Source organism: Acyrthosiphon pisum, chromosome A2, assembly GCF_005508785.2.
Source record: "Acyrthosiphon pisum isolate AL4f chromosome A2, pea_aphid_22Mar2018_4r6ur, whole genome shotgun sequence".
Classification (NCBI taxonomy): domain Eukaryota; kingdom Metazoa; phylum Arthropoda; class Insecta; order Hemiptera; family Aphididae; genus Acyrthosiphon; species Acyrthosiphon pisum.
In genome coordinates this window covers 1,887,095-1,900,853 of record NC_042495.1, presented here as the reverse complement: position 1 = coordinate 1,900,853, position 13,759 = coordinate 1,887,095, and the positions used below count along the sequence as shown (strand labels likewise).

Sequence of the window (13,759 nt, the reverse complement as noted above, 5' to 3'; positions counted from 1 at the left end):
TTAAGTCACATTTCATGTACTAACATTTATACCATAATATTAAAAGGTAGTTTTTACCAATCATAAATTACTATATTACAAGGAATATAATACATGTTTAATATACCTATTTAAATATTTTATGAACATATAGATAAAAAGTAGTGTAAGTAGGTACATATTATAAATAGATAATTTTTTTTTAGATATTATTATGTTTTACATTTTTAATAAAATCAAATTTTTAAAATATAAACATTTAGTTAATTTAAGTTAATAGGAATAAATATTATGAAAAGAAAATCATTTTTCGGTATGAAAAGATTTACTTCCAAGAGACATAATATAAATTTAACTTCCGAGTTATGTAAACAAAATAAATACATCTCCATTAGTGGAGTAGTTGAGGTTGAACTATTGTGTTCAAATTGTCAATTTTTTATTGTTATGGAATATAATATTTATGTTAAGTATAATAGCTAAGAACGTCTGAAAAAAAATCTATAGTTCTAATAATGAAAAACAAAAAAAAATAATGAATAACAACGTTATGAGAAGTTAGTAGGTATATATAGTAACTGAAAATTAAAAATTAAGAATATTATGTTACAAAATGTTAAAATATAATTTAACAAACACTATAATTCTATAGTTTTAGTATACTGTGTACCTATTTTTATTTTATGTAAACGTACAACAATCACTTGCATGGTTTTTCACTATTTCTGATTTGCTGCGTTTGCGGCCAAGTCTAACTCCTGATATCTGTAGTCATAAAAAAAATGTATTTTTCAATTTCATCATCATATATTTAATGAAACGTCTAAATCAATAAGATTTTTTCACTTTAAATATTTTCATATCAAAAAGTATTATCTGTATAAAACTATTATATAGTTATCTAGTTAAAAGTTAGTTAAAACGTTGGTGCAATATAGATATTGTACCTATACCTAGGTTAATTATTATATTTTATAATTTTATTTCGATAATTATTAACTTGAAATTGGAGCTCGGTTTACCCAAAAATAATCAATGATATGTTTATCAAACAGATTTTTGTCACTTTATTTGGATTAGTCTTATTCATGAATTTCAGAAAAAACGACTAAAAATTCAATAAATTACTGTTGAACAATTTGCGTTCAATCTCTAATCTCTTTGGGCTCTATTGAAACATTTTAAAATGTATTAGTGACTCAAAATTGTGAATTGATGAAAAATAAAGCACGCGTTGTGAGTAAATTATAAAACGAATTTACCCCTAGCTACGAAAAAGGCATCTCTCTAACACTTTTACTATGAAATTCCGAATGGTATTAATATTCGATCTTTATATAAATGCAATAAAACCTTGTATGGTAAAGTAGAATACTTAAATCAGTTAAATCATATTATCTTAAACAATAGTGTAAAAATGTGAAATAGGTAGGTAGAAAAAAAATGTGTTTTTAGCATTCTTAACTCTTGGAAGTCTTACAAGTTAGAAGGTTATAAATTACTGATACCTAATGAAACCATATAAATTAATTTTATGAACATCGATTGTTATTATCTATAGATACACATAACACACTATATATATATTATAGGCTAGTAGGCTAATGAATCTTTACCCGATCGTACTGCGGGACAATAGTTTACAATTTTAACAAATAAAAAAAGTATACAATTTGTATTTTTTACACACAACAAAAGGATGAATGATAGTCAAACATTTCTGAAACTATTTTTTTAGTAAACCATACAAAACAATTTAAAATTAATCTTACCGGTCTATTGACATCAATTTCACCGCTCATGACTTTTTTGTATAAATGTTTTGCTAACTCCTCAAAAACATCTGATACGTTACTTGCTGTTTTGGCAGAAGTTTCAAAAAATAATAAGCTATTTTTGTAAGAAAAAAGTTCACCTTCAACTCGTTCTACTTCTCTATTATTTTCTAAATCACTGTAATATAACAACAAATTATATTAAAATTCAATAATATAGTTCAACAAATAGATATTGTATTTGCCGGTACCTATAATATTTTTAACCTTTCAATCAACGTATTTATTTCATTCTTCATGAAAATGTAATACTTATTTTCTGTAAATAAAATAATTATGTTCTAAATAAATGTATCTACGACTTATCCCATATTCTATTTGACTGCCCTACCCTTCAAACCAAACGCATTATTTTAGTTAACGTATTTAAAACTCTTAATATCCCCTTTAATACCTACTCCATACTAAACACAAAATCCACTACCGCCATTAAGTCAGTAATTTCATTTTTATTGGATGCTGGCTTTGTTATATAATATAAAATTGTAATGTATTATGTATAATTTGTAAATGTTGAGCTATCATAGTTATATACTAAAGTCTAAAAGCTAATAAAAAAAAATAAATAAATAATTATGTTTTTTCTTATAACTTGTAAACCATTATCAAAGCATGGATTTTATTGGTCTTACTTTGTTTTTATATTTTTATTTATTTTTCTATTAATTATTTTTTTTGATATGTAAGTTTCGTGTATAGCGGCTACATTGTACTATTGTAGCCTAATATAAAATATGACTATGTATTTATATAAAATATAAATATATCGATGGGAAATCAAAGCTAGCTGTTACTTTAAACATTTTTGCAAAAACGATTATGGAGAACCAATGAGATCAGTTTTCATTTTTCTCAGTAGTTTGCATAAGTATAAAGAAAAATCATAAAATAAAAGTTGAGAAAATAACAAAATTTAAGCAAATGTGGTTTTAAGTTGAATGTGTGAATTCAGATCAATACTTTTCTTAAAACTGAGGGTTATTTATAACTGTCAAAATATCAAATTTAATAATAAAACACATATATGAGTATATAACACCCACATGCGGCTTACCAAAAACCTTAAGATGAAACATTTTATTATTATTATTATTATTACTATTGACACATTAAAAGAAACATATTAAGTATTTTACAACATTTATAAAATATTAATTATTGACGTATGACATAAGATAACCTATATAGAAAACATAATCCCAATACAGAACTTAAAGTACTGAAAATTGTATAAAACTTTATCCCTTCATGACGCAAGTATATTATTTCTGTTCATTGCTTATATGCATGTTTAGTGTATTGTGTATAGACTATTATACTACACATAGTACATTTTATGTAATATTAACGATATAAATGTACCTAATAATCTAAGTAAACATAAATTATTTAAAAAACAATAGGTAGTTGGTTGGATTGTACAAATTTCTATTTAGTCGTGAGTTCAATAATGAACAGGAAAGAAAAAAGAATCACTTACAAATCATTGCGCATGACAGTCTTTTATCAAATTATTAATTCAAAATAGGTAACTCACTTAAATTAATTAAAGTTGTTTAGTTATTAAATTATTTTTGTTGTTTACGTTTTGTTGCCCACTAACGCGAACATCATTCTGGTACCAGAGTTAAGTCGAGCTTCTCTTAACCATTCACTGACGTGTTGAAATGAATAGCGTTTAGTGATATTGTACACTAATATACAAGCCGCAGCGCCCGAATAATATGATCTAGCTATGGATTTAAACGCTTCTTGGCCAGCGGTATCCCACACAGCTATTTTGATTTTTCTGTTATACAGTGACAACGTCTTATGGCCATAATCTATTCCTAGAGTAAGAATATTTAAACAAAACGTTTTATATTTACAAAATTATTGAAAACACGAAATTATTATTTAATAATATAATAATGTTATAATATTTTGCCTAAACTATTTTATGTTATTTTCATAGCATAACTGAAAATCTGCCATAAATAATGTTAACTAGATTATAACAAAATAGTAGGTAGGTACCGATATAAATCAATAAAAATTTAAAAAAAATATATAATTGTACTTTGGATTCTAGGAAGAGCGACATTGGGTTTTACAATGATATGACAATTATTATTAATGTGTGTCTTTTGTTACTATCTGCACGTTTTATTGAGGCCTTAACTCACTAGACATGACATAATTACGAAATTATTTTTGCTATTATTATAGTTATTTTCGATTTTCGATTATTTTCTTTTTTTATTTTAGTATTATTTTCTTTTTTTATTTTAGTATTATTTTCTTTTTTTATTTTAGTATTATTTTCAATTTATGTATGATAACATTTTTGTATTAATATAATGTTCCTCATTAGTTTTACCTTCTACATACCACATTTAACAATCATCAAAAATCCATAGTCACAATTTTTAAAACAAAATAAACTTCAAAAAATGTGAATATTTGCAAATTATTATGTAGTTAAAAATGTATAAAATTTTCAATGGTAATATAGGTATAAATGTATAATACTGATAATACATTAATATTTAATACCTAATAATTTAAGTTTTTCTTACAGAAACCTAAAAATCTCAAAATTACATAGGCAGCTGCAGTTTGTTTAACAGACATTTCAAGTTTACATTTCATCAAAATTAGACTTTAAACGTAAAATAATGGCTTAAGTTATCTTTTAGTACCTAATTATAAAGACATTATTCATAGGGACTTTAAACTTTATACCATTACGTATAATATAATTTTCAAAGTTTTTGGATTAATTTTAAGCTATTTACACCACGAACCTATTTACACCGTTCTACGGTTCTTTGGTATTGACTAATAAGTTCATAGCAGCTAATAATATTATCTTATTATTAATAAACATCAATGTTTGCGTATGCATGTGTAAACGATCCACAGCCAAGTCTATCGCATTCGTAGTTCTGCAATTTGGTACATAGGTAATCCTTACCCAAAAATCTGCACCTCGAGACCAATTATTTTAATTTTGAATTTTGAATTGGGGCTCACGAAAATAGAATATTTTTCGTTTGTATAGTTATTGGATATAATTTTATACCTGTATTTTATACTTCGTTAAAACTAACCAAATCAATGTGTTAAAAATATGTGTCGTTTACATCGACAGGGTAAAAATCCACTGACATTATTCAATTTGTCACGGACTACAATCGTGCAGGATCAGCCAGTATAAAATAATATAATAATACACAATATTATATTATGCGATTTGCTTTTGGAAAAAATTAATTCTACCTACTTTATTAGGGACCAATAAAAAAATAAATTACTTAAAGCAATACAAATATATAAAAATATCAGCTGACAGATCGTCTAAGCTTATAACGTTTTACGTCTACAATTATTGATCATTCAATTCAAATTTAACACATCCCCAATACAGTCACCTATACTTAGTAACTACTAGTTAAACTCGACAGAAACTTTACAGCAGGATGACTGCTCCATTTTTTTTCTATAAGTTTGTTTTACATTTTGACAGAGTTATTATTCAAAAGTATACACATAAGATGAGATATATTTTTAGATTATTTTACCCAAAACAAAAAAAAATAAAACTTCTCTCAAAAAAAAATAAAACATGCCCGCATATTATTATATTATATTGTCGAATGTAAAATGTTTACAATAGAATAATTATTATATAAATATATACCTATTGTAGTCAGCTCTTTAGAATCAAACTCATGATATAAGAATTGTCTAGTAATACACGTCTTCCCCACACCTGAAACACATAACAGAATTATTTGAATGAAAATAATTATCACATGAACAGTTGACATTCAAAAATTTATAAATTTAAAATTGTATATTTTATTTTGTTATTATTATTATTACTATTATTATTATTAGACAAAAGTCATAAAATATGTATTAAAAATAAAATATAGTAATTAAAATTTTAATACCTAGGTAATATTATAATGTCTTGTTTTTCACACGTTTGAAGGGGGTTTCTATTCACACTACTTAGTAGAAAATTAAAATAAAATATACTAAAAGCTTATATTATAATAATACCTAGGTGGCTAAGTATTACCATTGATATAATTTAGTACCTACTTACCCGCGTCTCCCACCACAATATATTTAAACAAATAGTCATAACATTCATTGCTTCTTGACATTTTGAAATAGGTAGGTACTTTTATTAAAGTTATAAATTAATCAAACAATAAAAATAACACAATACTAAAAAAATTCAAAATATTAATTTTTTACACTTTCTGAGGTATAAATTATAAATAGTCCCTGTGTACGAATGGCAGACGACAGTAGTTTAATTATTGTAATGGCCTATATTACCGAAAACAAAGACAACAATAGTACCTATGTATTACGTAAACAAATCTATTGATTATCTAAAATTGTGAACTGTTGTACACTGAGATAATAAAAAAAAATTAAGTTCAGAGATCAGTAACCAGTAAACGTATACTGATATAAGTGTTGTACTTTCTAGGTACTAAATTCAAAACCCATTGGTGTTGACAAAAGATAAAAAAAAACGGAACGTTAAATAGCATGTGTGACGATAAAATTGAATGTTACCACGACAACGCATTGTCCAGTGGACAGGAAATCATTTTTTCCAGCAACTCTGAAAACAGGTAACCCCAGTTTAAGCACACTTAACCATACAGTAGTACATTTACATGTTGTTCGATGTATGTGCAACACTTGGGCTGTAATGTGAGAAGATTTTAGTTGTATTTTTTTTTTTTTTAATTCAGTTTCAATATATTATTCAACATGTTAGTACCTATTTTGCCTATTTATGCGTTGACAATAATTTGTCGTGTTAAATTTCAGTGTAACTCACATTATTGAAGTCAATACCTACCTGTAGAGTGTGTACCTATATTTATAATATAATTTAAAATCTACAGGTCATTTTTATCACAGTTTATGGAAAGCGATTTGGGTGTGATCTCCGTTGTCTACTTATCAATGTTTTTGGACAATGTACTTTTGACTGTTGTTGGTGAGATAATATAAATAATATTATGTGATCTTATGTAGTTAGCAATAAACATAATTATATATATATATATATATATATATATATGTTCGTGCCAAAGTATAACATACGCATGCGTTTTGAATGTCCGCGGCGTAAAAGAAAATATTGTGTTTTTCTCCAACATAACTTCATAATATTTATTCAAAGAAAAATATTCATATAAAAAAAAAATGCACATTCATATAATAATTTATGTTGTAGCTAAAGGTAGTTAATTTTTAGCCAACTTCGCTTTGAATTTTAAATAACTATTAGAGCTTATACTTTGTTAGTATTTAATTTTTAAATAATCATTTTTTTTACCTATAACGCCACAATATAAATTCCATTTGTACCTACAAAATAATTTTCAGTATAATATAAAAGAAAAAAAATTTATGTTTTTAATACAACTCAAATCTATATACATATTGAATCCAAGTAAAATGTATTACAGTGCCAATTATTCCTGAACATTTATACATACAATGGATCACCAATACAACGAATTTTGTAACTAATGTAACTATAAGAGATCAACCGCTTCTTCCTAAGTAATATGGTTTACGTTTTATTTTAAATTTATTTTGCACCATAACGATTTGATATAAATTTAGTTCATTGATCAAAATGAAATTGCAAACACTGGAAAATGAAAACGAGGCAATAGGCGTCTTGTTGTCTTCAAAAGCTATAGTCCAATTGTTTATGAATCCTTTGGTGGGGATTTTAACATCATACGTCGGGTACAACTTACCAATATTTCTTGGATCAATTCTTTTGATTGTAATATCAGTATGTAAGTATTATACATTAAATTAATCTAATTTAAATAAAATAGACTTCGTAATTTACAATCAGCATTATAATTAATATCTGAAAGGTAATTAATAAAAAACAAAATATGTATTTATAGCTGATCACATCAACAATAATACAATAATTGAATAACAATAGTTACATATTATTAAAATAAATACCTAAGTCTTATCAAAATATATTTCGTTCATTTATAAATTTAAAAATCTACAGACCTAATAAAACATTTTTTTGTAGTTAAAAATATTGATAAATGATAATAACAATAATACAATATTGTTGTTTGATCCATAATAATTAATTAATATTTTACTTAATAATTCAATTACATTTTAAATATACTAAATAACAAGGTATTCATTCGAGATTCAATTTTATGAAGGAAAAAGTTTATAACTCGATGAGTTATTTTAACAAAATAATAAATATACCAAAATACACTATAATATTAAACTATATCATATTATAATATAATATAAATTTAAATATAAACAACATAATACAAACATAATAAATTATAAAATGTGTAATGTTTTTTGAAGAAAACTAAAATTTTTAATTTTTAATACCTAATGATATGTATAAGCTTCCGATAAATGTATTGCATACGTTTTTATAATAATGACTTATAGATATTTGTTCAAATATATTAACCAATTTATTGATTGGTAAGTAATAATGACCAAGTTACTGCTTAGTTGTATATGCCTATTTATTTTTTTCAAAATTCAGTGTTTGCGTATGGAGAGACTTTCGTTTCATTACTAGTTGCTAGAAGTCTTCAAGGCACTGCTTCAGCATTGATCAGTGTTTCTGGTATATCTTGCTACTAAGTAAACATAAATATATCGGATAACTATATATATAACAAATTATATTCCAGGTATGTGTTTAATTGCTGATCAAAATCATATGTCAGATTTAAGACGCAGTAAAGTAATGGGTCTAGTCATGGGAAGCATTGCCTTAGGCGTTTTGGTCGGTTATCCATTTGGTGGCATACTTTATTATTTTGTTGACAAGTCGACACCGTTTAATGTAATAATATGTGCCATAACATTCAATTTAGGTGAGTAAGTGAGTTATATACAAAAGTGTAGAAATAATATTTATTAATAATAAAAACCGTTAAAAGACCTAGGGGTAACTAGTAGTAGCTGAAGGTAATTTTAATATTTCGGAAAACGATTTTCAATAAGACAGCTCTAAAAAAATGTCTAAGTGTAAGTCATTCTATATTTAAAATTTAGTTTATTCAAGTTTTGAAAAATCAATCGATAACAAAAATCCTGAGGAAAATCATTATTTTCGTTGGAATATCCAATTTTGTCATAACTTGAAATTGGTCGTTTAAAAATATATGTTACATCACGGGATAAACAAAAAAAAAAAATGTTTTTTTAAATCCCAGTAAAAAGTAACTTATGAGCAATCTTGAATTACATTTTTAAGTCATAGGTGTTGGAATTAAAATTGCATTATACGTAAGTACTACATATAATTATGTATTTTTACGTATATGTGAACAAACAAATTTAAAATAACTTTACAAGGTATCTAAAATATGTAGTAGGTATTTAAAGTTAGAAGAAACTGTAATACTGAAATAGACTACTAAAATTGTTTTAAGCTTTTAGACGATTAATTTTTTAATATATATACGACACATACTATGTATATATAAAAAATATACAAGTTTTAAAGCTAAAATGATTTAAATTTTTTTAAAACTCAATTTGAATATGAAAAATTATTAAGACTACGCATACACTTACAATTTATAGAGATCACTGTACAAACTTTTTATTTTTCAGGTTTGCAACTTTATGTTTTTAATTTTAATCTCATAAAAAAAGTAAGTATTTCACATAATATATAATAATTTCTAAAATAAAATATTGTGATAAAATAGTAAAATCCATAAATATAATAGTTTCTAATACCTCCCTATTATCATACTCTATCATAAATAAAATATTATATACATTAATAAATTATACATAAATAAGATACGTATTTAATTTCAAAGATATTCAATACCTATGCTTATATAATATGACGCAAACATAAGAACACAATATATTGATACATTAACTGTAAAATGATTTCATCATTTAAAAAAAATATAGAGTAGTATAGATGACCTATTTAAATTAAAATTACTTTTTACAAAAATTTTAATTTCAGATTTAAATGTTCATCTATAACGTACTTACTAGTTACTATAAACAATATTATTGTGTTTCTAATTTACTCGTTAAAACACACAAATCGGTTATTCTATAATGACATATTTTCCTATCTATCTAACACTTAATTAATGTATTTTTGAACCGAAAGGGTTTTTTTTTTAAACAACTAAATATATATTGTTTTTATCTCACTTACCTATAGAAACATTCCGCTTTCATTTATTCCCATTATCTCAACTACCTGTTCTCTCATTTATCATCTAGTTTAACCCCTAAACCGTGCCCCAGCTTTGTGTCCTCTGAAAATAACATTTTATATTCCTTGCCAAATTCTTGAGCTTTTTCTACTTCCTCTTCTTCTATTTAATTTCTTATACAGATATAACAAATGATCATTCTTCTTCGCTTCAGAGTTTGGTTAATCGCTATCTTGATAACTACGATTCCAAGGTCTTATATATTAATTTTTATCTTTATTGTACTTACGTATCTAACTATTTCTCTCAATATCTTATTTGACAACTTTGGTTAATCTCGAGGTCCAAATAATAAATATATGTATAATTTAATATATAGGTAAGATTATCTAATATATATATATAGTGACATGATTTTGTTTATAAACAATTTTTATTTTATCAATGTATCTAACTTTTCCATTGTTTTATACACTAGGTAAATTCATTCAAGGAGATATTGCAATTAAAACAAACAAATAATGATAAACATCAGGTATTTAATTATTTAGTTATTGTGTATACAAATAAATTAAATTGTCTTATTCATTGATTTTCGGATCAGATAATCACATTAGTGTGTTGTATTTTTACTCATATCTTAAATTGAAACTTGCATAGTTTTTTGTATATGTACCAACGTTTAATTATCATAAGTACCTAGTTAAAACCTACTGCGTAAATGTGTTATTTATTTGAAAATGTCTGTTGTCAACAGTCTCACTTTAACAATGGAAACTGGAAAGATCTCCTAAAAGATGGGTATATCCTGTTAATCATTTTTTCTATTTGTCTAACGTCATCTGCCATGGCCATTTTGGAACCATTTTTACCAATTTGGCTCATACAAATTATAAACCCAGAAGTAAATTAATGAACTCAATGAAATCCTTAGATACCATTATAACGTTGTCATTATTTCAGAAATGGCAGTTGGGTACGGTTTTCATTCCAGATAGTCTTGGCTATTTGATTGGCACGAATTTCTTTGGCACATTGTCGTACACAATGGGACAATGGAGAATGGCCGTATTAGCAACTCTGCTAGTCGGCATATCCGCGATTATGGTGAGTTGTCTGTCATAATTAATTCAATGGTTTACAATTATTACAACTGCAAGCATCGTGTTAGTGAAATGGGTACCTAGAAGTACTAATAGATAATAATAACTGATACCGCATTATATTAAATATTTTTATCATCCCATAACATGATGTTTTAAAAGATCCCGGCTGCCACGACGACAATAGGGCTTGCTTGCCCACATTTTGGTTTGGGCCTGGGTATAGGGATAGTAGACTCTGCTCTGGTCCCCATGCTGGCAAATCTAGTTGACACCAGACATCCAAACGTACATTACGGATCGGTATACGCACTTCAACAAACGGCCGTCAGTCTAGCATATTCCGTTGGTAAGTGTTCATGATTACATGCTAGTATATTAATTTTTTTTGTTTTAAATAAATATAAGAACTAATTGGCTTAAATAGTATTGCGTAATGACTTTTCTATATTCCTTTTTAAAATTGTGTTATTATGGTCGTACTACATATTATATAATATTGTATTATGTACCTATATAATCTATATCTATATACTATTTTGAACCTGTACTTGTCTTATACAACTTATGCATGTACCTAATGTAATTTATGATTTAAGGTCCTATTTTGGGCGGTCAAGTCGTGAAAAGTGTTGGATTTCCGTGGTTGATGAGAACTGTAGGCATCATAAACATATCTTATTGCGGCCTGTTAGTGTTTTTAAGTAAAGTTTCATACGAAAAAACAGAAAAGGTACAAACAAATAGGTGTCTTTGATAAACGACAGTATTCAAACATTATGCACTAATCATTTTTTATTTATTTTTTCAGATTAACAATGATATTTATATTCCCAATTATAAGTCCTGCACAGGTGTTGTATCATTCTTCAATAAACCTATCGCTTATACAAAACTCGACGAAATGGATGAAAATAATTGAAATTGTTAGTTATTATTACTTATTAATAATAAACATAAAGCATAATAAGTATTATTTGATAGTTTTGTAATATTTTCACTATTGATTATTTTAGTACCTATTACCTATGTCATATATAGATAAGCGCGAAAATGTTCTGAGATAACACAACGATAAAAAGGTTTAAAATTTCAACAAAAAAATTGTTGAAGTTATCTTGTCCTGTTTGGTTAGTCTTCTACGAAAAGAGTATCTAGAAAAAGCCATTGCATTTCAAGTTAAAATTAATTTTTTGAATGAAGTATTACAATAATTTCGTATGCGTTAGAGCTTTAGAAGTAAAATCTAACTAACTTAAATGTGAATTATTTAATAGCTTCTTATTAAATAACATGAATATTTTTTGTATATTATGTAAAATAACTTTTAAACCGTTAGGTATAGTTATACAGATTAACCAAAATATATAGAGTAGGTACCTACTGTGTTGTAATTTGTTGCAAAGAAAAAGTTTAAGCCCCCTACGCAATGGGTGTACTATTATTATTTAACTATTACAATATCAAAATTAATTTATAATCTCTAAACCTTCCCTCTTTGTTTTAATACCTACGACCTTAATCGAAAAACATATAATAATAGTATCCAACATGAGATTGATAGTTATTTTTAACTGTTAAATGTTAGTCACACATGATAAAATCATTCGAAATGAGTTAAATCATGACGTTTTCATTTCTTTAAACATATACATTTAAAAATTTTATATTGAATAGGTATTGTAAAGAAAAGTATGATTATTAAAAAATGTATAATAATATACTTTAAAAAGTTATTAGGTACCTGGAAACCTTCAGGTGCACATCGTGTAGCGATATTGCATTAATTTTGTTGGTGTATATTTCGAGACATTAATTAAAAACGTTATATAAAATAAAAAAGGTGGGTAAGTGGATGTCACTCTGCTGTACAGTAGATTACAAGTGGGTCACTGTATAATGGATGGTATTAAATTTTAATTCAATGATATAGTATCATTGTATAAGAAAAACGATTCTGAGCAGAGACGGTATGTCAGTCTAGGTATAAGACATAATATTATATATGGTATTAAAAAAAAATTGACATAGAATAGGTACCTACCTATAATAAATTCCAAATTAATCATAACACAATATCTATTAGGTACTTATAACGCATTATACATCAACAACAAACCATGATACTATCATAATAGTATACTTTAGAAGTTTCAAGTATACTCACGAATAATATTATACAATCACAACAAAATAACTAAAATAGTTATTCTAGGTTTTTAATATGTAATTTCGTCCAAATTTGAACTTAAAATGATTATAAAAATAAACTGTGTAAATGTATTTTTAGATTTTTTGGTAACAGAATAAATTACTTACGTGGAATCTTTTTCTAAATTTTCAATTCTTAGATACAAAAGTTGAACATTTTATAAATTTTTAACTACAAAATAATTATTCAAATTAAAATTTGATAAATTTTGTCAAAATTCGATCTTTAAATGCTTATAAAAAAAAAATTGTGCCTATGTATTTTTGATATTTTTCAACTGCTATTGTAACATATATCACGAGCCTCGTATTAAATTTTTTATACTTTTTGGCCCACAGATAAACTTTATTGATATTTTATAGAAAAAAATACTAAAAAAACTGAAAACTG

At 25.6% G+C, this 13,759-nt stretch overlaps 1 protein-coding gene across 1 annotated transcript; it reads left to right on the top strand.

Moving 5' to 3' along the window:
• The first annotated feature begins 6,298 nt into the window (after positions 1–6,298).
• On the top strand, positions 6,299–12,133 carry LOC100163225 (synaptic vesicular amine transporter). The gene is made up of 12 exons (XM_029490289.1): positions 6,299–6,828; positions 7,304–7,400; positions 7,464–7,645; positions 8,398–8,481; positions 8,549–8,734; positions 9,480–9,520; positions 10,533–10,589; positions 10,812–10,958; positions 11,018–11,161; positions 11,320–11,506; positions 11,757–11,890; positions 11,969–12,133. Exons 1-12 carry the CDS (start codon positions 6,753–6,755, stop codon positions 12,077–12,079), a joined length of 1,446 nt encoding a protein of 481 aa, XP_029346149.1. The 5' UTR covers positions 6,299–6,752; the 3' UTR covers positions 12,080–12,133.
• The last annotated feature ends 1,626 nt before the right edge of the window (positions 12,134–13,759 follow it).